Source organism: Silurus meridionalis, chromosome 3 (assembly GCF_014805685.1).
Source record: "Silurus meridionalis isolate SWU-2019-XX chromosome 3, ASM1480568v1, whole genome shotgun sequence".
In the NCBI taxonomy this organism is placed as follows: Eukaryota; Metazoa; Chordata; class Actinopteri; order Siluriformes; family Siluridae; genus Silurus; species Silurus meridionalis.
Window position 1 is genome coordinate 4,651,984 of NC_060886.1, and position 25,151 is coordinate 4,677,134.

Sequence of the window (25,151 nt, forward strand, 5' to 3'; positions counted from 1 at the left end):
ATTCTTTTTACACTTCACCTATAGGTGTCACTAATTCCCCTCTTTTCAGGTATAATATACAGTATAAAAATATGAATTACACAAACAATATGTACATAACACAAATAACTATTTCACATCTAGAAAAGTATTTTGGCACCATTTCAACTAAATCACTTTTCTCTCTGTTACACTGGACATTCTAATGCTGGGTTAGGTTTGGTCTCCTAGTTCCAGTGAAGGGAAAGTTTCAGGCTACATTTTATAAAATTGTGTACCTCCATTTTGGTAAATGTTTGAGGAAGACGCACATACATATTTCTGGAAACTTGATACGTATGGTTTGGAAAAGTCAGGTGTCTCAATACTTTTGTCAGTCTACTGTTCTGGTTTAAGGCATCTGCCAAATTCTATAAAAAATTCAATGTAAATAAATGCTAATGACATTGGTAGTTGTTTTATTACGACTTTTCTACACTAGTACCATAGGATATTTCATTGCATGAGCTAAAAAGCCATTAAGTCATCCATCAGACTCCATGAGCTTCCTTTCTATTCTCAGACACATGACTGCTCGAGAAAAGGATGGAGTTAGAATTGGCATCAGAGCAGATGTTCTTCTGTCTCCATTCACCTTGGAGTTTGTACCGCTCGCTGTTTTTCACCATCTCTAGCCATGTACATAAGCGCTGAAAATAGCCACGGTTATCATGGCAGAATACTGAAACCTTCAACAGGCTGCTATTAGTTAAAATAGGCTCTAGTTTGCTTCTACCTTTCAAATACAGTTCTTTTACAAATGTAATGAAATTAACAGATAATAGTAGTATAATTCTGCTGTATTGTCCATCGATAAATTACATTGTAGCTTAGACTATGGCTAGAATAAGTGTATTGATTCATTATGAGGTAAAAAAGTGTGTTTTTGAGGCTAATCCTGTTCGAATTCAGCTGACAGAAGTATTGGTCTAATTCTCATCATTAACACACGGGGGCAGCACTGATTGATTCATTCCACTGTAGGTTTTTTTTTCCTCAAAAGCTCATTGTAGATATTTATATTCATGCAGGACAGTGTGTCTTTAAACAAAATTTATTTTATTCAGTCACCCATCATTAATATAATTTGAACAGATCCATCACTTGTTATTCGTATTTAATTTTTATTTATACTATTTAATTTTTTTCTATTTGACACCATTCAGAACAAAATCCACTCTAAAGCTTCACTCAGTGGACATTTAATATTTTTTAATTCATAAAGACTATTTCATTAAATACCATCATATTCATGCAAATCATTTACATTTGAAAAAAATTACATTTTTAAAGCCTTTTTTAAATATTATCATCTGAATGCAATAAACAGATAAAAATGAGTAATTATTGATATATCAGGAATAATTACTCTTAGAATCATTAAATATATATAATGATACTAGATTGATTAGTCAACATAATGTAAAATGATGAATTACCTCACTTCCTGTCATGCAAAAGCTGGAAGCTGTTGTATTTTGTTTTATATATAACTGTTCTAATGTTTTTTGTTTGTTTGTTTGTTTGGGGGGGTTGTTTGTTTTTTAACCAAATGGAATCTGAAAAGAAAAGAGAGAAAAAAATTTATAATTTATAAAATGTATGTAAATTTAATTCATTCATAACATATAGACAGGACATGATGATGATTTATGATACATTATTATTGTTTATTATTTTGAGAAGTCAAGACCTACAAATAAATAAATTCAGCAGAATAAGAACACATTGATAGAGATAAACCTCCATTTATGTTCTTTTGACGTCCATCATTTTCCACTTTACGATTTTTTTTAATAAATAATAAATAGTAATAATAAAAAATCAAATCTCGACTGTTATTTATTGCAAGTCAGTCAGCAAAAAAAAAAAAAAAAATACAATAAAATAATAAAATGATAAAATTACCCAAAATCAATATAAAAAAAGGGCAAAGTCACATAAAATGACATTATATGACATTTGATGTATATAAACAATAATATAAAATAATGTATACGATCATAATAATATAAAATAATGTATATGATCATATAAAATTTAATATTGTCTTGATTATATGATGTTCGGCCCTCATAATTCCAGCACTCTGCTGCGAGGTCTACCTGGTCCATTACAGTTTATTCAATACCTTACCTCCTAAACACATCAACGGCACCCACATCACGTACATGGAACATTTTGCCGTTTATTCTTTCCCGCTCCTAATTCACTCACTGTGCAATTCCTGATTTTTTTAAACCAGTGTTTTATATAACAGCGTTTACATTGATGAGAAAAGCATGCCTGTGAGGGTGAGGCACAATTAAAATCCTTTCTTGAGAAACACTGGAGATGTTTAAAGTGACTTCATTAATACAGAGAAATAATAATAGGGCTTTTCATCCAAGGAGATGCAGATCAAATTGCTTTCACTGAGGAACAAACAGTATCCGAGGCCAAGCGCAGCTTTGTTTAGCCGCACCTTTTATACTCTCGGGTGAGAAGCGAGCCAAAGGCCTTGTGCCACTCGAACTGGCCCCTTAAGGAGCTAAAGACTCTCTGTAAGATCCCAAGAAACTTCGCACCTCTCCAGAAGCCCATAAATAGATGCCATCTGTCTCTAGACTCAGTTACAGCCCCATTCCTTATGTAGCCGACAGGGTGCGGCGACCGAATGACTGAACGACCAAGCGGATGAGTGATGGGACCTACATAGCGGGAAAAAAAAAACCACAGCATCCATGATCCCTAATACAGTAACTGGACCACTTTCTATTGAGGTCTATACCAAGAACAAGGATGTTCAGGTTGTTTAAATGCATTGATTGATTTAAGATCAATTGATCCACCACGAGTCTTCCTATACCTTACATCATATCCACACAAGACATTATAAAAAAATTACAGATGTGATAGAATTATCAAACTAAAGGACAAAATACAGACTCCACAGAGGCTGGAGATGGTCCTCAAGGACAATAATTTTAAGCATTTGAAAACATTTCTTTAGAGCTGAGATGGGATTTCTGAACAAAGCCTTCCACTTTAATGGACAGGTAGAGTAGGTCTCAAAATTGGCCCTAAATGTACACTAAATGGACAAACATATTGAGATACTTTTTGTTTCCCAACCATAAGTGTTTTTTCCCCAACTATTATTACACATATTGTGGAGGCGCATATTATTATAGGATGTATTTGGATGCTGTAACATTGAATTTCAGATTCAGTTAAACCAGTAGACCCAAACCTGCTCCAGCATGGCAGGACATGATGTGGACACACTGTGAAACAATATGGCAAAGTGTCCAATGAGTCATGGATGTACTTGAAAAGTATTTATATGTATTTTGTATTACAAGCAAAATGACTAAATTACAGAACTCCACAGCAGTCTTTAGACAAATTGAACTCCTTGAAGGAGGCTACACAAGTAAGGAATAAGTAGAAAGGTATTTATGTCCTCATCAAGACCATACTGCATTCTCTTGTTCTGTGTTTGGGGAAGAATGCTTGTCTTTAATAAACGCTGTTACACTTCTTGTCTTCTAAGCAAACTTAAAAAAACCAGTGTGCTTGATCCCACCAGTGATCCCAAACACGGTTTCCATTCGATCAAATATAGAAAGTTAAATCATTACTGCCAGAATAAAACAGAAGACAGAAGTCCCCTTTATGACGAGGGGTCAAGTTGTAGAAAGGAGCTCCATTCTCCTCGAAAGACATTCCTGTGTGGCTAAAGTTAACCTCAAGTGCTCAGCTGGCCTGCAAGGATATTGTGTAAAGGTTATTCTGTCGTCCCTGCATGGATTTGTGGAGAAGACTGATGTGGAGCTAATGACGAGGGAACGGTACAGTATATGCGTTGCCAAAAATAAAGCTCTTATATACAGCCTAATGTTTAATGTCTAATGTTTCAGTGTCCTTGTGCTACATCTTGATAAAATCGATTTTCTCTTCTGAACAATCAAGCACACTTTTGCTAGTAATTGCTAAAAAAGCATGAAGTGGTCAGATTAGTTCTGAAAATCAGACTGTATTTGTTTGGAGAAGACCTGGTGATCACCTCAGGAAGCAACATCCAAAGACATTTTTGCAAGATAACAAGCAAATCGTTCAATCATCTTAATCCTGATTAAAGTCCCAGTGGATCCAGAGTCTATGACACTTGACACAAAGTCAGAATACAGCCTGAATGGAAAAGTACTAGACAGTAGCTATAGGACACAGTAACTCAAGCTCAACATTGAACCTGGGTCTCTGTAGATGTTACTGTCTAATGGGTTGATTTGATTAATTTACCCAAAACCATGCCACTGAAACCTGTAGCTAGCTTAGTTTTGTTAGGCAGCACCACTTTGTATTGTTTATGAGGTAACAAAAACAAGAAACTAACTCAAATCCATTAGCCTGAAAAAATAAAAAAAAAGTCTATAGAATTCAAAATATCTCATAATAGATTTACCTCAGGTGGATCCGAGACAGAAAGTGAAGAAGTTAGAAAGTGCTAGAAACCCATAAAACAGTAAAATGTCTTGTGAACATCCTTAAACACATAAGATCCATTTTTAAAGCCCAAATCGTTGTCTCAGGAATGTTAAAAAATGCTTCTATAGAAACACTGACGCACATAACACGTCCTCAATCCCAAACACTATATGAGGGCTGCGTTAAGAACAGTCTTCAAATTCATAGACGCCGATAGACAGTAACGAAGTAAATGTAATTCGTTACTGTACTTAAGTACTGTAGCTTTTTCACATATCTGTACTTCACTGATGTATTTCCATTTAGGGAGAGTTTTACTTGAACTTTTTTACATTTTAAAGTCCAATATCTTTTTAACTGTAATACATTTTGTGTAATCAGATCAAATCTTAACAGGTCAAGCACATACCAAGCCACCAGTTTTAAACTTTGGATTGGCACTCCGTAGTATCGATTTAGCACGAACATATAGTTCAGCATCGGTTCAACAGCAAGCAGAACATTTAGAGACGAATAAATGATGAAGAAACTTCTGAATCAAACAACTGTGGCCTTATTTGCATATTTTTTATAAAGTAGATAAAAAGAAGGTTAGGTCTCTTGATAATTATAATAGATATGAATCAGTGTTTCACTCATTCATTTCATTCTATTAATAGATTATTGAGCTAAATGTCACATTGGAGTTTTTTCCACATAAACTGAATTGATTAAGCAAAGAGTCTTGTGACAGAAATGATAATTGGAAGATTATAGCCATAATAAATCATATTATTATAGCTATAATTGCAAATTACTTTTACTGGAGTAAAACTTTAGCTGCTGTATCTCTACTAGAGCTCAAGCACATGGTTTGTGTACTTTGTCCACCACTGTTCATACATTATATAGACAAAAGTATTGGGAAACCTGTTGTGCTTGTGGAGATTTGTGCTCATTTAGCCACAAGGGCTTTAGGGAGGTACTGATGTAGGTGATGTGAGGTGAGGAGGCCTAGGGTTCAGTCAGCATTCCATTACATCCCAAAGATGTTCAAAAGGGTTGGAGCTCCATAGCTGGAGATCTTCCAGTCCAACCCATGTAAAGCATATCTTTATGGAGTTGGATTTGTGCACTTGCAGTGCCATGCTACAACATGTTTGGGTCTCTGAGTTCAGGTAAAAATAATTTTAATGGTGCGGTTAAATAATATATACATCATGTACCTCTAACTACATATGGATGGAAAGGGCAGGTGTCCCAATATTTTTGCCTGTATAGTGTTTTTATAGTACTACTTGGCAATAGACATTATGCTCATTATATTCATTGTAGCAAGGGACCCTATGCAACATCAAGCAGGGAAAAAAATTATATTCTGGATGCACTGAGAGCAAATGGCTGTAATTATGAGAATAATTGTACAGATTGAGGGATCGCTTATGTTCTTTACACCCTAATGACTACAATTACACCCACAGTCAAGAACCGCTCCTGCTTCAGTGCTCACTTAGAGATGCTTTTTACGAAAGCAAGCCAATTGTTCCTTCTAGACCTCGTGATACGTTTTTGAACCAAGCCTTAAACACACTAAAAGACTAATCATCTCACTTTTGGTTTAATCATCATAAATGTGTTTGGAGAAACAGCTGTGCCACTTTACGCCACTTGAAAAAGCAAACATGAGACAGAGCTCTCATTTGACAAGGCAATCTTTAATGCGAGCCGTGTTGAGTTGCTAATTTTATTGAAGGGATTTTCCCCTAGAGGTTTCCCTGGAGCTTCATTAGATCTGTCAAGAAGGAGAAGTAGAAAGAGTCTGATAAAGCATGGTAGATCTTGTTTTTCATGATTTCTAGATTTCCATATGGAAAATCCACTATGTCAGACCAAACCAATAGCAAAAAAAAACCTCAAATGTATTTAGCAGGATGAATCTTTTTTATTTTATTTCAATTTTAAAGATGAATCAGAAGCATAAATTTCACGCCAAATACGAGTACGTAAATACAGTTTTTTGATACAGAAATGCATAATATACTTAGCATTAAGCAATCGTTTTGAAGGGTTCAATGTACAAGACGATACTCGCCCGATCTACCGCCACGTGTCACAGAAAGTGCTTTCGCAGAACTTCCTGTGCTACTGTACACACTTCCTTTTCCATGGTCCGGGGTGACGATCTAAATGTGGACTCGTATGTCAACAGCACATGAAACCTCACTCCATTCTTAAGTTTCAAAAAGTTATGTGCTCGTACCTCACTGGGTCAGTGCTGAATTGAGAAACATGTTGATCTTGCTGGGGGGTTTCTTTTTTTTTTTATTGGAACTACTGTACAGTACATATATTGTTGACCTGATTATGTATCATTTACTACAGCTGAGACAAAATCAAAATATCTTTTACTTTAAAAGTACATTTAAATCTTTTGCCACTTGAATCACCTTGTGAATGGATATGGCACAACAAAAACATGATACAAGTAGTTTTTGCCACAAAAACACAGGGGTGTAACTTGATCATACTTGAGTAAAAGTAGAGCAAAGCATACTCCATTACAAGTTCTATCAGAAACTGTATCAGAAACTGTATTTGAGTTTCTGATTTGAACAATACGTGAGAATTTGACTTATATTGAACGTAGGTTTAAAGATGCACGAGTCCTCAACACAAAGACGTATGTTAGTGAAAAATCAAAAACAGTTGATTTGTGAGGTTTATTTCCTGAAATACAAATCATATTGTACACCTCAACACTGCATTAACCAACAACACAACAACCTCTTCAACATGTGAGAATAAGGCAAAGGAATATAAATTAGTAAAGCAATCTTTGATAAGGGAGGCATCTAGAGAGGTACTTCGTGTGACATCTGGAAATAGAAAGGAAGACAAAGAGACATGGTGGTGGAATGAGAAAGTGCAGAACAGCATAAGTAGAAAGAGGTTGACAAAACAAAAATGGGATCGGCAGAGAGATGCGAAAAGTGGGCAGGAGTACAAGGAGATGCGGTAGGGATGTGGCGAAAGCCGAGCATAGGGCTCATTTAGAGAAAGCGTACAACAGGGTGCCGAGAGAGAGGAGTTGTGGTATTGTATGAGGAAGTCTGGTGTGTCAGAGAAGTATGTAAGGGTGGTGCAGGACATGTATGAGTGACAGCAGTGAAGTGTGAAATAGGAACGAGACTGGTTTATGGTGGAGGTGGGACTGCATCAAGGATCAGCTCTGAGCCCCTTCATGTTTGCAGTGGTGATGGACAGGTTGATGGACGAGGTCAGACAAGAGTCTCCGCGGACTAAGATGTTTGTGGATGATATTGTGATTTGTGGTAAGAGTATGGAGCAGGTTGAGAGATCATGGAGAGGTGGAGATACTTGCTAGAGGGAAGGGAAATGAAAGTCAGTAGGAGTAACAAAGAGTACATGTGTATGAATTAAAGGGGGGGCAGTGGGGTGGTGCTGCTGCAGGGAGAAGAGGAGGTGAAGGTGGATGAGTTTAGGTACCTGAGGTCAACAGTGCAAAGTAATGGAGAGTGTGTTAGAGAAGTGAAGAAAAAAGTGCAGGCAGGGTAGAGTGGGTGGAGAAGAGTGATAGAAGGGTATCTGCAAGAGTAAAAGGGAAAGTTTATAGGACTGTGGTGAGACCTGTTATGGTATGTAATATACCTGTTGTATGGTTTAGAGACAGTGGCGTTGACTAAAAGACAGGAGGTGGAGGTGGAGGTAGCAGAGCTGAAGATGTTGAGGTTTTCGTTTGAAGTGACAACAATGGATAGGATTTGAAACAAGTTTATTAGAGGAACCGTGCATGTAAGAGGTTTTAGAGGCAAAATGAGGGAGGTGAGATTGAGATGGATTGGACATGTGCAGAGGAGGGACATGGGGTATATCGGTAGAAGAATGCTGAAGATGGAGCCGCCAGGAAGGAGGAAAGGAGGAAGAACAAGGAGATGGTTTATGGATGTGGTGAGGGAAGACATGCAGGTAGTTGGTTTGAAAGAGGCAGATGTAGAGGACAGAGTAGTGTGGAGACATAAAAAAAAAGGAAGGAAAAGCAATCTTTTAAAATCTAGTGTCAAATAACTAATAAAATGACAGCATCATGTCACAAGGAAACGTCTCGATTTCACGTATGTAATCCTAGTTCCCTGAGGGAATGAGACACTGCGTCACAACGCTTTGGAAACACTTCTGTGTTGTCCATGTTGTGTAATCTGTCCAATAGAAGGTGCGGTGTCACCGGCGGGGTGACATCATGACCAGGAAGCTATAAAAAGCACATGGAGCGAAGCCAGCACCAGCTTCTGTAAAAGAGAATGAAACGCTGCAGGGACACCAGCAGTGTGGCAATGGGATGCAGCGTCTTGCTCCCTCAGGGAACTAGGGTTATATATGTAACCTAGAGACAGTCCCTTTCAAGAACTCGAGCTGCGTCACAACGCTTTGTGAACAAGAGTCCTATACCATCAGACTGACCAGCCCCTGACTAGTGTGTATAAGCACAGCTATGTTGAAGGACAGAGGAGCCAGGAGTGGCACAGAGATCAATGTTATAGAACCCGACAAAGGTCAGCGGGGTGGACTAGCCCACTGCGTTGCAGAGGTCTTGGAGGGACACTCCAGAGGACCAAGCCCTAGAGGCAGCCACACTTTGGGTCTAGTGTGCTCTGACTCCGAACGTAGCAGGGAGACACGATAGCATTAATAATCCATCTGCTAAAAGTCTGCTAATTAGCAGGAAGGCATCTCCTCGGAGGGCCATAGCAGATGAACATTTGTTCCAACTTCCTCCAAGGACCCCTTCAATGTACGTATGTGTCCTGTGCATGCACTGGACACAGCCGGTTCAGCTTTTCCTGGTCTGGTGCCGGAAATGGTGGAGAATAGAATGCCTGAAGCCTAACAGGTCATGGGACGATGTAACCCGCTCTAAGGTGCAGGAAGGCACTGGCCATGCCTGGAGTAAACTCCAGAAAAGAGAGGGCCACAGTGATGGCCTGTAAATCACCTACTCTCCTAAGAGAGCAGATAGCCAGCAGAAGCCCAGTCTTGACTGTGAGATGCCTCCACGAAGCCTCGGCCAGGGGCTCAAAGGGGAATCGGATGGAACCTCCAGCACAATGGCCAGGTCCCACCCAGGCACTCTATATGCCGAAATGGTGGATGCATATACTTTAATGGGTGGATGGAGCAAACCCTTTTGCAAATTGTTCCTGTAAGAACTCCAGCACTGAACCGACCGGGCAGTGGACTGGGTCAAATTGGTGCTGAGCAGACCACACAGTGAACAGACGCCATCTCGTGGCATATGACCTCTTTATAGAGGGAGCTCTGGAATAGAGAATGGTCTCTACCACCTCGGTGGAGAGGCCTGACAATTGGAGCTGTGACCACTCAGAGGCCACAGCCACAACCTCCATACCTCTAGGTGGGGACAATTGCACCCCCTGCTTGAGAAAGGAGATCCCTCCTCAGAGGTATCGCCCACAGAGGAGGGCTACCAGGTAGAACGTCCCATCAGACTTTTTGGTCGTAGCCCTATTATTTAAGATGACAGTCTTTAGATCTGTCACCTCCCGGGGCTCCGAACCAGAGCACCATGCCAGGTCCCTGACAGGGGGAGAGAGATGCGACGCTCCATTTCTGCCGTTTTCTGGGTTGGGTTTGAGAAGCCCCATGAGAGCGGCATGGGAGATTTTCTTCGCTTCCTGAAACCTTTCAACTACAAGTTAACGGAGTCGCCGAATTGGCCAGATGTGAGAAAGGGGCGTCCAGTAGCTCGCCCTTGTCCCTGTCAGAGATTTCTAACAGGGTGAGCCACAGATGCCTTAGAGCGATTGCTCGCAAGCGTCTCTTCAACCCGAGGCATGGCTCCATAACTGTGTTCCCTGAGCCCCATGACATTCAAATAAAACGCCGTCTTGGGGCTTAAGGGGTGGGCCGAGAAAGGCTTTGCCCAAGCCCTTAACACCTCACTGTGCAGGTCAGGAAAAAACTGGAGACCCCGACCCGAAGGTTGCGACACCGGGAGCAGAAAACGCTTGTCAAGCTTACTGGACAGAGGGGCTTTCCGCTCAATGGCCGGCCAAGCTAGATCCAGCTTCTCAACAGCACGTGTCACAACCTTAATAAGCTCCTCGTTCTCAGGTTTGCTTACCACACTGAAGAGTGCCCACCGGGAGCGGAGCGATCGCATAGACATGCGAGCACAGTGCTCGCAGTTGGCTCCCTCGAGAACCCGACAGTGTGCTCCGCTCCCAGTTAAGTGTGTATCCCCCCTCGTGATATAGCAGGGGTAGGAGGAACATACAACCAGAAAGTGTGCTTAACTTTCTTTGGAACCTTCATTTTGGACAAACAATTGACAAACAATTCAACATGAAATACACACAGAGCCCTTCATGAACAAACAGAAGCTGTTGCCGGCTTTACTCCAGGTGCTTTTTATAGCTTCCTGGTCATGATGTCACCCTTCCATTGGACAGATTACACACATGATTCAGAGCGTGGAAAACACAGAAAGCATTACCCAAGCATTGTGGCGCAGCTCAAGTTCCTGAAAGGGAACCATTAGTATTTATTGAACAAAAAAAATGTAAGCAAAGAATTTTATATTAAGTATAACCAACAATTTAAACTATGATTTGATGCTCTTCTCAGACTCCAAGAGAGTGATGATTTTTTTTTATTTCCAACTTAAACAAAAGCTGGTTTGCAAAGTTTTATTTTTGGACTGACAAAAAAAGGCCAGCAGAGATAAAAAGTTGCTCATAGGCAGCAGATGTGGGTACAAGAGTACCTTAATGACATCTCCAACAGTGGTGCACAATGTTATTGGTAACAGGCATTGTCAATTAAAATATAGTGGGGTAAAAAGTCCATCTATTCAATTCAATCAAAGTTTCTTATATCATTGATACTCAGTAAAACTAGAAAGTAGCCAAAATTTACTTATTAACAGTAACAAAGTAAATTTACTCAAATCACTTTTGCAAAAACAAGCTGGCGTAACTGATCCGTGTTTATTCTAGAAGATAATACAAAGAAATAGGTGCTTTTTGCAACTATTGCATTAGGAATATAAACCAAGTGAACAAAGTGGATTGCTTTTTCCATTATTGATCTTTCTGCTAAATTCCTTTAAAGGAGTACATTGAAATAAATAAACTAGACACAACATCTGATCAATGTGCACATTACACAAGGAATACAGGACCAAACTAGTTGGTTTTTGTGTGTTACTTTTTAGATGACACATAGCATAATTAAAGATTTTACTCACATTACAGTGCCATATTGCCATTCCCACCATTAGTGTAACATACATTTTACTAACACAAATGGGGTTTGCTGCTCGAAGAAGAAACTGTTTCATACAGAGGGTGGGAGTCGTTCTCCAGCAATGATGATCATTTAGCTACCATCCTCCTTTCTCCCAGCTCCTGTACAGTGTCAAGGGGAATCCCCAGGACTGAGCTGGACTTCCTGATCAGCTTCTCCAGTCTCTTCCTGTCTGCAATAGAGATGCTGCTGCACCAGCATACAACACCATAGAACATGGCTGAGGCCACCACAGAGTAAAAAAAGGTGTTCAGTAGCTCTCCCTGCACTCCAAAAGACCTTAGTCTCCTCAGCAGAAAGAGTCTGCTCTGTCCTTTTTTTTTATAAATTGCCTCAGTATTATCTGTCCAGTCCATTTTGCTGTTCAGATAAACACCCAGGTATTTGTAAGAGTTCACTCTCACAATGTCCTTACCCTGACATATTATAGTAGCAATTATACTGTGTATGTGGGAGTAGATATGTGAACCGACTGGTATCATCATATTTTATGGCAGTATTACTGGGTCTATAGTAACAGACTACGTGTGTTGGGAGATTTCAGGGGCAGGGGATGTATCGGTGAGTTTTGTTATTTGTTATTTAGAAGGTGGATGGATGGTTGTCCGAGTGGGTATTTAGAAGGTGGATGGATGGCTGTCCGACTGGCTGTTCAACTCAGGCTTGTAAAGCCTGGTTCCTCTCAAGGTTCCCCTTATAACATCTAGGGACTTTTTCTTGCCACAGTCACCCCATGCTGTTCATCAGGTGAAAATACACATAATTCAGTTTAATTCTTAAGTTCTGTAAAGCTGTTTCGAGACAATGTCCAATGTGAAAAGCAGTATAGAAATAAACTTGAACTTTAACTATTTAGACTGTGGATGGTTGGTTGTCCTACAGGGTATTTAGAAGGTGAATGGATGGTTGCCCTATAGGGTATTTAGACTGTGGATGGATGGCTGCACTACTGGGTATTTAGATGGTGGATAGATGGTTGTCCTACAGGGTATTTAGACTGTGGATGGATGGTTGTCCCACTGGGTATTTATATAATAAATAAATAAATCAATATTATAATAGTAAGTATTTTTTGAAAGGGTTTGAAGGGCCAGGTATATTGGTGGGTATATTTTTTGGGAATTTTTATGTCCTACTATTTTAAATGTATTAGCAAGTTACCTCAGTGAAAAGTTCTAGAAGTAATTTCTAAGTTTGTAAAGTAAACATGCTTCAAGGGTTTCATGGACTTTAAAGGGATAAGTGGTGGCTGTAAGGTTTAGAAACAACGGGGAAAAAGTTACTATTTTAACATTTTAGCATCGATTTTAGACTGTTTAAGTAAACAAATTAGCGGTTATTCTTTTTAAATACGTCATGCAATATGGAGAGGTTTTTAAAAAAACGCTGAAATTAAATAAAAATGTAATTGTTTGTGTGTGTGTGTGTGTGTGTGTGTGTGTGTGTGTGTGTGTGTGTGTGTAAACAGTATATAAATTTCTTTAGTGTTTTGCAACGTCAAATTACAACACAATTATTTCTGCTTTAAATCTACCTTGCTGTACAGTAGTTTACTGCCATGCCTAATAGTTTCTACACGTCCCTCTAAAGCACCAGCAAGGTCAGAGTGAGCTCCTTCCAGGTTTTTGCACACTGGTAAACTCATTAAATGCTGAGTGGAGTTACAGCTCAGACAGGTGCAGTGTCTCCTGTAGAAAACATGGCAGGGGTGAACACTGAAGACAGCTGAGCCGATGTAGCTTTCACTGGCTAGAAGAGGTCAGGCAGAGAAGGGGGAGGAGCAAGAATGAGGAGGAGGAGGATGAGGAATGTCTCCAGCTTTGCCTTCTCAGATTCAGACGGATTTAGATGTTTGGGAGGATCTAGATCCCACACTGCTCACCCTGTGTGGCAAGAGGCAGCAGCAGCTGAAAGTAAGAGCCCCTTCAACCCCCAACTCCAGAATCAGAGAGCTTACACAATTGTCACAAGGTACAATTTAGGCATAATTGTTAATGCTTCTATTAGAATTAATGGCCAGCAGAAGGAAAAATGTATCAATGCAAATGCAATCATTCTCCATTTACATTTTTGTCAACTGTAACCTCTCTAAGTGTGAGTGGACAAATCTATCTCAAAGCATATGTTAGATCTGTCAAGCTACTTCTCTAAGTCCAAATCCAAATCATTGGGATCATGTTGATAGTCATCAAACTATGACTATGAATGAAATATCATTTATAGTATTGTGAAATGGATGATCTAATAAAGTATTACAAGATGCAAACATTTGCCCAAACATCTGCTGAATTTCCACATCACTTTTTTTTTTTTATTTCCTATTTTTCTAGAACCATCCAAACAAAAATAATCGATGTCCTATTCATCTCTGAATGCCTTTTATGGTTTCGATGCTAAATTACATTCCCGACATACCTTCTGTCCAAATCTAAATCCGCACGTACTTTGGAACGTCATTTCCCCTTGCTGATGACGCAGGGGTCCCGTCCCTCCCAAATACACAAACACACTCTCACTTTAGACACCCCCCCAACCCACACACACATTTCACAGAGTAAAAAAAAAAAAAAACATCACCCTAACTTTGAATCTCATCCAAAAGAATATCAGATGAAGTGAAAGTTACATGACAGTGATAGTATGGTGGATGTACAGTAATGCTGGGTATTGAGGGGTATATTCCTGGGTATTTAAAAGCAAGGTAGACACATTGGTGGCGGTATTACTTAATATGTAGTGTATATTTAGGGCAAAGTAAGTAGGGTTCTTGGATCGTTCCGGGTGTTTGGGTGTAGGTTGGGTGTACTACTGTGTATTTGTAAACAGGGTGGGCATTATGCTAGATATTTTATTAATTTGTAAGCATAATGGAGTCTGTGTTTTGGGGGCAAGATGAACATATTATGGGGTATTTGTAGGAATAGTAGTTCCTTTATTGTTGTTTAGAGGGCAGGGTGGGCATATTACTGGATGTTTTGGTGTCATACTTTATATTTATGAGTAGATAGATGGGTGTATTGACTGGTTTTATTTGGGTTATTACTGGGTATATGGCAACAGGCCAAGTATGTTGGTTTGATTTTTTTAGGTTCAGGGATGTATTGGTGAGTTTTCTTCATAGGGCAGGTTTATAAATGGGGAATTAGTGATAGGGTGGGTATATTGTGGATGAATGATTGTTCTATGTAAAAGCTTTTATTAAGTCATTGTGCCCTGCTGCGTACTTATTGGCATGGGGTTTCTTTTGTTGGAGTTCAGTAAAGTTTGTATAATATGGGGAGTTTTACTTTCTCTTTAAAATTGCTGTATCATTTAGTATTTATTGTTGGGTACTCAGTTGACAAGATATTTCTGAGTATTCAGTGTCCGGAGCATATATTGTTAGAAACAGGGTTGTTGTGTAGGTCAGAATTTAGTGGCAGGGTGGGTGTGTGACAAGGTATTAGATGTCAAAGCAGGTCCGTTGCTAGATATCCATGTGCTACGTGTTAGGAATTGGAGGGTTTGCAGGGAGTATTCCTGGGTATTTAATGGCAGAGATACTTTATTACTGAATAGACAGAGTGGTTTCATTGTTCTGTGTTTTTAAGAGAACCGAAAGGCAGGGTTTATAGGTATAATGGGAGTAAAAGCATAATTGGAATGCTTCAGGTTTAGCTTTAGGGTTTCTGGCAGGTATGTTTCTGGGTTTTTCCATTTGCAGCCTGGGTGTTTAAAAGGTTTGTGGGGGTATTACTGGGTATTCAAAGGTATTGCTGTAGATTTTGTAGACCAGTCAAACTGTAGCATCTGGAGATTTAGCACTGAGTGACAGCAGGTGGTGAAATTCATACACTTTCCTAAAAGCATGGCTTTTAACCTCATGACCCCTTTCACTATTCACCTGTTGCCCCAAATAAGCGTTAAGAACATCCCCTTGATTCTGTTGCTCTGTTTCCCTCCCATGTCCATTTAGAGAGCATGAGAGCCCAGCCTTCAGTGGGCTCCGGCCAATCAGTCCACAAGCTCCGATATCAAGCATGGAGTAAAATAGGGGCGCATATATACTTCCATGCTTTCTGTACGAGCGCTGAGCATCCTCCAGGTCGTGGTCCACTCCCTCCTCAGTGGTGTGAAACCCTTAATCTCCAGCTAAACAATGGCACCAAAGAAGGACGTTAAGAAGCCCGAGCCTGCAAAGAAGGCCGAGCCCGCACCTGCCCCTGCTGCAGAACCCGAGGCTAAACCCAAAGCAGCAGCAGTTGATCTGTCTTCAGTCAAGGTAAAATCATTCTAGCATAGCAAAAGATTTACAGTGCTAACATTTGAAACAAAGTGCACAGCAAAGTGACAATTTGCTTTTAGTGCAGTGCAATTTTACTGATTATAGTAATATTTCAGAACATGGATGGCTGCCCTACTAAGATTAGAAACATCTGGCGATTTGACCTGTATTAATTGTATATGCAATGCATTTATGTGTAGCATCACTTTTTACTAACCATGAAATAGATGATGGCATCATCAAGTTTTTTAATATGTTACTATTCTCTATGTACATGTTCTCTAACAACAACTATACCAACAAATAATGTGTGTATATGTCATGTTTTATCTCTAATCTTTCAGTACTATGAATAGTTTGATTTATCCATCCATGACTGATCTAGCCAGCTAACCAAGTAATCTATTGATCTAAATGACTAAACTATATCTCTGGACCCTGACTTGTGGACTCTTTGAGGTACAACTTGTAACCAAATGTAGATGAGGTTAAGACACCCAAAGATGGACTTCCCATGGTCTTGTTGCTATCAAAGAAGAAGCTAAATTAAGCACATGGAGAGGTGTAGCTTTACTTCCAGCACCAAGACTCTCACTTTTTTCTATTACTAACTTTGGTATTTATAGGATTCATGACTCATTTCCCAGAATCCATTATCCGGATACCCAATTTATATTTTAAATATTAAAACAAATTTTTTTCCTGTTCAGAAAATACAAAGAAAAAAATAACTTTTGAGATTAGGATCACTAATTTCTCTCCTTTTAATTATTATTTTTTTTATGCTGGAAAGAGTTCATTTCACACAAGATTTACAATAAACTGAACATTTCTCTGGTTAGTTTGGGATTCAGAAATACATTTAGAATAAAATGACATTTTTATTTCAGGTGTTTTTATTTAAAGATCAATTTTATTTCTATAAGAATTTCTTAACTTAATTTAATCAGAATTTAATCTTAATGTAATCATTAGAATTAGATTTTAAATATATATATTTACATTTTAAATATGTAAATATATACATACATTTTGTATGTATGTATGTATGTATGTATGTATATATATATATTCTTCTACTACAATTAACTATAATTTACTAAAATTACTCACTATTTTCTTTTAAATCATTGTAAGCAGCATGTTATTTTAATGCAAATCAAATATATATACTGTGTGTGTGTGTGTGTATATATATATAATATATGATTATCCTTTCCATACATAAAACATAACACATGAACAATAAAATTAGGAGAATAAAAAGATTGTTTTTTTTCTACAGGTTGAGTTTTCCCCAGAGCAGCTGGAGGGTAAGTTTTACTTTCAATTTATATAAATTTAACTCTGTATGTCCATCAGAGACATGGTTAAGACCTATACAACTTTCAATAGGTGGATAAATGCTTGATAAATTCCAGAATAAAACCATTACATACTGAAATCTGCAAATAAACATATAAATCTATAAAACAACTTTAATCGGGAAATACTTTTAGCTATGAAATGAATTTTTCATTGGTCAGAGTATTTGTAAAGCAGATGAATGCCCTTGTTGCCCTATGAGAGGCCAGGAGGCAGTCTTCAAGCGTGGTGTTAGTTACACTCCGGTCAGCATTCTTGGTTTTACACGGCTCACTCAGACGCAGTGCCTTTATATGGACGAAGTTATATTCTTAGGAGGGCATATCGATTCCAAGATGACATGCTGAATGCCTTCCTCAGGCTTGACTCTGTGTGCGAGTGTGTGTCAAAAGTCATTAATCTTCAGCAGCTCACTTCTCTGTAGCCCAAAGCAAATCCTATTGAAATGGGTCAAACTCGATATTGTCTGATGAAAGCCTGTGACAAGTTTGTTCAGCTGCGAGACTTAATGATTGAGGATCAGTCTGTGAAATGTCTGGCATGGCATACATTCTTTACTAAGCTGGCTGGCAATTAATTAGCAATAGGAAACATGCCAAAAACAATCCTCATTTCCTGATCACTATTACATCTGACTGAACAATTTACCTAAAATCCATTCCAAAATAGGTTGAAATTCCATCAGGATGCAATAAACACAATGAGCATTGTGTAAATTAATTATGATTCTTGCAATCAAATGGTTCATCACACATCTAAAGCAAATGCTCTGTTTCTTTACAGACTACAGGGAAGCCTTTGGCCTTTTTGACAGAGTTGGCGACAGCAAGATCGCCTACAACCAGATCGCTGACATCATGCGTGCTCTGGGCCAAAACCCCACCAACAAGGAGGTGAACAAGCTACTGGGCAACCCTAGTGCTGAGGGTAAGCCAAGATTTACACCTAATTTCACACAGCATTGTTTTAGTCCATGTGTTATGTCCAGTAGTCCATTTTAGAGTCTTGTATATTAGTCAAATGATTGTCAAAAACAAGTTTCAACAGTGTGCCATTGGTTTAGCAGATAATGGACAATCTGTATCAAATTGCATTATGAAAACAAAAAAAAAGCTTGAAAAATAAATTGGAAAGTGATCAAAAAAAAGTCTGAAATTTTCTAAAAACATAATGTCCTGCAATTTGTCAACAATTCCAATTTACAAATGGAACCTTGTATGTTTAATCTGTTTGTAGTTACAATAATAGTAGTGGAACATCCGTAAGACATTATATTTGCTGTATTACACATATAGTCAAGTCAAGTCAGGTTTATTTGTATAGCGCTTTTCACAACAGACATTGTCTCAAAGCAGCTTTACAGAAATCAACAGTTAAGGTGAATGGTGTGAATTTGTCCCTGATGAGCAGCCATGGCGACTGTGGCAAGGAAAAACTCCCTTAGATGTTATGAGGAAGAAACCTTGAGAGGAACCAGACTTAAAAGGGGAACCCATCCTCATTTGGGTCACATCAAGAGTTTGATCATAAATCAATATACATACATTCCTCAAATCCATGTGGCAGAAAACATTAATTACAGCTTTACATTGTTACAAAACACTAACCACTGAAGAGTCCTTCTAAAAAAACTCTGAAAACAGATTTACATAGGTTGTCCTCCACACAAGACCAGGTGTAGGGGTTACTACGAAACAATTTCATATTAGAATGAATGGGATAATATTACCCATTCAGCTAGCATTACCATCGCAGCTGCTGTCTTAATGCTAAGTGGTTAGTCAACACTGGGATTTCCTCAAGTATCTATTAGCTTGCAAGGCCACCCAGACTCACACACTCAAACTCACACTGACCTGTAACTGTTCTTATTCCGCAGAGATGGCCAATAAGAGAGTGGAGTTCGAGGCTTTTCTGCCCATGCTTCAGTTTATTGTGAACAGCCCCAACAAGGGTACCTTTGAAGACTACGTTGAAGGTCTGCGTGTCTTTGATAAGGAGGGTAACGGCACAGTGATGGGCGCTGAGCTTCGCATTGTCCTCTCAACACTGGGTAAGAGTCTGCATGCTACGTGCTACACCTAAATAATAGAAGTGAATTCTTTTAATCAAACGTACTTTTCATTTTAATTTAGTGCCAAATCTGATCAAATGTTTCCATGGAGTTATGTATTTATAAATGATCTTTAAAACACTACCTAAAATTCCAAGATTCCAGCTCAGCTCACTTGGACTTAATTAGAATGTTGTTAGTTTAAATCCCAGCACCAATAACCTTCCATTGCTGGGCCCTTGAGCAAGGCCCTCAACCCTCAACTGCTCAGTATATATATATATGAGATAATTGTTGCTCTGGATAAGGATGTCTGCCAAATGTTATGAATGTAAATGCTTCTATGAAGTGCATTAGTTTTAGTGTAAAAGTTTATAAATGTCATTATGGACTGTAAAGTTCGCCTTTTCATTTGGCTTGAATGTTTAGATCGTCATTTTTGCATATTACACATTTTAATTTTCATTAGTTATTTATAAACTAGTCAAAGCTTGAATGGCATCTGGATTATAATGTTTAATTATATTAGTTAAAATGATCTCTTGCATTAATGATATTACATTAAATGTAATTATACTGAAGTAAAAAAATGCTATATTTTTTTGTACAATGGTGTAATCAAAACCTGTTTTTGTATTACATTAATGTACATTGTGCTCTGCCTTTTGCTTATTGTTTGATTGAATTACTTACAGGTGAGAAAATGTCAGAAGCTGAGGTCGACGCTCTAATGGCCGGACAGGAAGATGAGAACGGCTGCGTCAACTACGAGGGTCAGTACTGTTTTACTAATAAATGTGGTGTAAGGTAGGGAAGTTAAAGCTCAGTGGTAAAGATGTTGAACTTTTCATCAGAAGGTCGTAAGTTTAAATCCCAAGATGATTCTAGAGCTAATCCTGCAATGATTTATTTCTCTTTGTCAGTGTTAACTGTTGCAACACAGAGCACAGAATAGGTTTCTTAATTTATTACTAACATTTATTGGGAATGTAGCTTCCTGCTTTACTTGACAGTAATTAAAACCAGTCATTTTTCCTTTTAAAGTTAATAAACTGGGCTTGCCATGTAATTGGGAAACCAGAAACGATTCAAACGATCTGATAGACTTGCCCATGTTGACGGTCACAGCTTTACCACTGACAGTGACAAAGCCCAGACATTGGAAACTCCTTTAATGAATGTTACATAAAGTATAAAAATACTATAGAAGTGGTACCTCAGTAGTTGAGATGCTGGATTTCTGATCAGAAAATCATGGGTTTAAATCTAAAAATGACATATATAAATATAACTGAGAATATAACAGTGCTGAGGTACAATAATGATAAAAATCTTAAAAGATTCCTCACAAAAATAATATCATCTTGTAATTTAGGCCTGGAATTTTTTTAATAGTATTGTAACCATATACTGGCTTGCATGTATGACCTTTATACCCTTATACTCAAAATATTACAGATTCCTTTATAATGTCTCTTATTCCTGCCTTTCTCACATACACCTTTCCCTGCCTCCTCTTTCCCACCCTGCAGCTTTCGTGAAACACATCTTGTCCGTGTAAGAGGTACCGGGTGTGAGGAAACTCGTCTATTTCTCCCGACCCCATGGTGTCAGGACGTCCGTTCACCGTGTCCACAACCAACGGGGAAACGAATTTAGATGAAAGGACTATGGGATGTCATTTTTAACGCCATTCTTTTTGTCTATGTTTTTTCCCTAATTTTTTGTGTCCACATTTGGAAGCCTTTCTCTCTTTCTCCATCTCTTTTTTTTGATGCTCGTGCCAGGCGAGTCTTTCCACAGTGGGGCAGTAGCAAGGCATAAAATGGGGTGTTCTTTTAGACTACCCCAGACACATATATTCACACACACAAATGCTCCTTGTTTTTGGTGCTAACATACATCGCTGCCACTGTGGACTGGTCGCTGTACCACCTCCTCATCCCTTTGCCCTAGAGTCTTAATTTATTTTTCGCCTCTGTCATTTCTCATAATAAACTTTTCACTAATTCCATCATCAGTACAGGCTCTTGTTCATTTCTCTTACTCGAGGAGGAAGATGGGAAGGGTTAGGAAATAGGTGATTAGACTTTAATTGAATTATGAGTGACCTAATTGCAGTGCTATTTCTTTAATGCAGCCTCATTTTATGTAAAACTATTAAAGATGCGAGGATTTGTATGTGCATAATGTAACTTAGCGACAGATGAACCTCCAATGGGACAGATTTAAAATAATGCATGTCTGAAAAAAATCTAGTTTATTTTTCAAGCAACTATTAGTGTCACAGAGTTAGCAAATAGCTAATATCAAATACAGTATATGCTTCAGAGTATGTCTGGCTCAGGGTTGCCATTTATATCTAAATTTGTGTGGCTGTCTGTGTGGCCAATACAACTATGATTTAAACAAAAAAAAACAAGCAAAAAAATCTCTCTCTCAATCTATCCTTGTTCCTGCCTCTCTACCATGATTACTCCCTACCACCAAGGTCTCTCCCTTCATACCAAGGTCCTCCCTACCACCAAGGTCCCACTCTATTAAAGTCCCTCCCTACAAGCAAGGTTTTTCTCCTCCTACCAAAGTGCCTCTCTACCAGCAGGGGGACTCCCTTTCTACCAAATCGCCCCCTTCCACTAAGGTGCCTCTCTATCAAGGTCCCTCTCTACCACCAAGGCCTCTCATTCCGTATCAAGGTCTTCCATATCACCAAAGTCGATCCTTATCAAGGTCTCTCTTCCCCTTCCAAGGTTCCCCTCAACACCAATGTCGCTCCCAATTAGGGTCTCCCATCACAAAGGTTCTTCTCAGCCATGATCTCCTTGCTGAGCACTTGTTTCTCATTGGCGAGAACGTATTCTAACCATTGAAACAATCCGGTAGTTTGCGGTCGGTTTAATCAATATTAATTAATATTAATTAAGTGTACACTTTGAAAAGACTGCTATTACATTACTGAGTAAAGTCTGAGGCAAGGGTATGGCAATTTCAGAAAAATGCTAATCATTACGCAAAATAATGGCATTCTTTTTCAATAAGTGCATTTTCAAAAACTTTGTACAAACATAGCACCCTGTTTTACCTCACAAAGAGCTGAAACACCTGAAGGAAAGGTAGATGGAGGACACTTAACAGGGTTAAGTCATTAGTCATAGGTTGGTTTCTTGAGGATAAAGAGATGCTTTTTGCCATTAAACCTGAGCATTTACTGGAAATTCTTTTGGTTTCATTTCATCTACCTTCCGTTTTTTTTTTACAACACAGGAAAATAACGCAAAATAATTTAAGTGTAAACAAACACAACTCTCTGATCTCATTTTCGGTCACTGCACACCACCCTGGGGTAACCACTAACAATCACCTGTCCTTTTATTTTTAAAATGCTAATATGCTCATGTTGTTTTCCCCTTTACCACATCCAGAGACTTTCCATTTGCCTGCACACCGGCTATTCTGATGCTTAGTCTCCTAGTCATCTCTATGCTGGACTAGTGCAACCTCTTCCTCTGAAAAACAACTGAATTCCACAACTGATCCAGAATGCAGCTGCACAACTTCATTTTAAAAAGGTTCTCCCGCACCACCCCACTGCTATGCTCCCTCGACTGGTTACCTATTGCTCCTACATCAGATTAAAACTACTAATGCTTTCCTACAAAACCAAAAAAAGACCAGCAGCCCACTACCTCACAGCACTTACCTCACCCCACACTGCACCATGCTCACACCATCCTCAAACACTGTTTCACTGGCCTCACTTCCAGCATTCTGGTATCGAAGTGGTGGAATGAACTTCTACTTGAGGTCCAAACAGCTAAGTTTCTAGCAATTTTTAGACAATGTCTAAAGGCCTACCTCTTTCAGAGGTCCTTATATTAGCAATTAAAAGAAAAAAGTCAAGTTTCAAGTCGTCAAGTTTATTTGTATAGCGCTTTTCACAACAGACATTGTCTCAAAGCAGCTTTACAGAAATAAACAGTTAAGGTGAATGGTGTGCTTTTATCCCTGATGAGCAGCCGTGGCGACTAAAAAGCTGACTAAACAACAGTGTTTTAGATTCATGATACTTTAGCTTAGTCTCATGAACCAGTATAAAAAGGTACAGTATTTGTTGATCACAACTTAAAATTCTTCTCTAAGCCACTGTAGATCTGGAGGATCTATATATACAGGATGTCTTGAGCTGTGCTATAACAAAATGTAGCATTCACTTGAACTTGGTAACCAAAACCTCCAGCATGGCGATGCCCCTGTGCACAAAGTGAGCTCCTTGAAGATCTGGTTTACATGCTTTGGAAAGGAAGATCTTGAGTAGCCTGCTATAGAGCTCTGATCTCATCCCTACCCAACACCTTTGGGATAAATGTAAAAACTGAGAGCACCCCAGGTCTCCTCACCTACATCAGTACCTGCCTTTCGTAATACCCTTATGGCTGATGAACACAAATATCCATAAGCATATATATATATATATATATATATATATATATATATATATATATATATATATATATATACAGTCGAACCCACTTATCTCGACATCGGTTAACTCGCCAACCCTATTAAGTCGACGTTTTTGAAGTGGTACCGCCAAATTCTCGCTTTGTCTTAGCATTTTTTATCGGTTATGTCGATTCTTTTATGTCCACGAACCCTAATATCTCGAGCACAAGGGGGGGCAAATTTGCCACTTAACGTCGGTTATCTTGATCCCCATGACCAATCGCCGGCTTTTGCCACGTCACCATCTCACTACCGTATTTCGCGTATATGACACGTCTTATAGAAAGTTTTACATACCCCTTACCCAGGGTGCATCTTATATACGCGAAAATACGGTAGTGAGACGGCACTGTGCAGCCGCAGAACAACTCGCGGAAGTGGCGGAAAAATCAAGCCTTACAGATGCTATGTTGGAAGTGTAGAATACTTTTCAGAGCGGTGTGTCAGAGTGAAATGACTCGAGAATGTAATTTTGACACTGGTTAGCTTTTTGTAAAAACGAACTACACCCCACACGTTTTTGTGATTTTGTGAGCGATCTTTGTGTTTGCAATGTTGGAGAATATAATAAAGGTTTGTTTTGAGAATCGATGGTGGTTTGTATTGTATACTGGTAAATCTCTGCTGTTAGTTGGTGCACATATGCCTTTTAGTGTAAACAAACATGTATGTACATTTTTATAGCATGCCTTCGTCAAAAAAATTGCAGCAGCGCTGTTGTGTAAAAAAACCTTCTTAATAACGCACATCATGTACATAAAGAAATTTCAAGCACGTTAATATATTGCCACCATATTGGTTTTCGTTTATCTCGATCATCGGTTATCTCGATGCTTTTTGGCACACCCCTACACCGTCGACATAACTGGGTTCCACTGTATATATGCCAATATATCAGTAGCCAATTATCTACACTAAGAAATGTATAGAGGCCAGAAAGTAAATGCTTGTCTATCTTTGCAACATGCGTTTTGGTGCCCAGCATTAAACAAAGCCCACTGAACACGTACTTTGCAGGGAGCTGAATGACTGTTTAAACCAGGTAGGCCATGTTTGAAGGCCACAGTGCCTGATGGGAAATGGAGTTTGAGCCCAGTAGTGGCCTGACAAGCATGATGCATGAGAATGTGTATGATCATTGTTCTCTGTGTTTAA

The 25,151-nt window shown here is 38.9% G+C and overlaps 1 protein-coding gene across 1 annotated transcript; it reads left to right on the forward strand.

The window, feature by feature from the left end:
* Positions 1 to 15,856: 15,856 nt before the first annotated feature.
* Positions 15,857 to 21,513, forward strand: myl1 (myosin, light chain 1, alkali; skeletal, fast). The gene is made up of 6 exons (XM_046838981.1): positions 15,857 to 16,072; positions 17,361 to 17,388; positions 18,224 to 18,367; positions 19,320 to 19,493; positions 20,189 to 20,266; positions 21,026 to 21,513. Exons 1-6 carry the CDS (start codon positions 15,950 to 15,952, stop codon positions 21,052 to 21,054), a joined length of 576 nt encoding a protein of 191 aa, XP_046694937.1. The 5' UTR covers positions 15,857 to 15,949; the 3' UTR covers positions 21,055 to 21,513.
* Positions 21,514 to 25,151: the final 3,638 nt, after the last annotated feature.

What these genes read in the sequence shown, in the direction of transcription:
- myl1 (XM_046838981.1), top strand. Translation starts at nt 15,950, where the DNA reads ATGGCACCAAAGAAGGACGTTAAGAAGCCCGAGCCTGCAAAGAAGGCC. An exon ending in TTGATCTGTCTTCAGTCAAG is followed by an intron (nt 16,073 to 17,360) that starts GTAAAATCATTC and finishes TTTTTTCTACAG; the next exon opens with GTTGAGTTTTCCCCAGAGCA. An exon ending in CATTGTCCTCTCAACACTGG is followed by an intron (nt 19,494 to 20,188) that starts GTAAGAGTCTGC and finishes AATTACTTACAG; the next exon opens with GTGAGAAAATGTCAGAAGCT.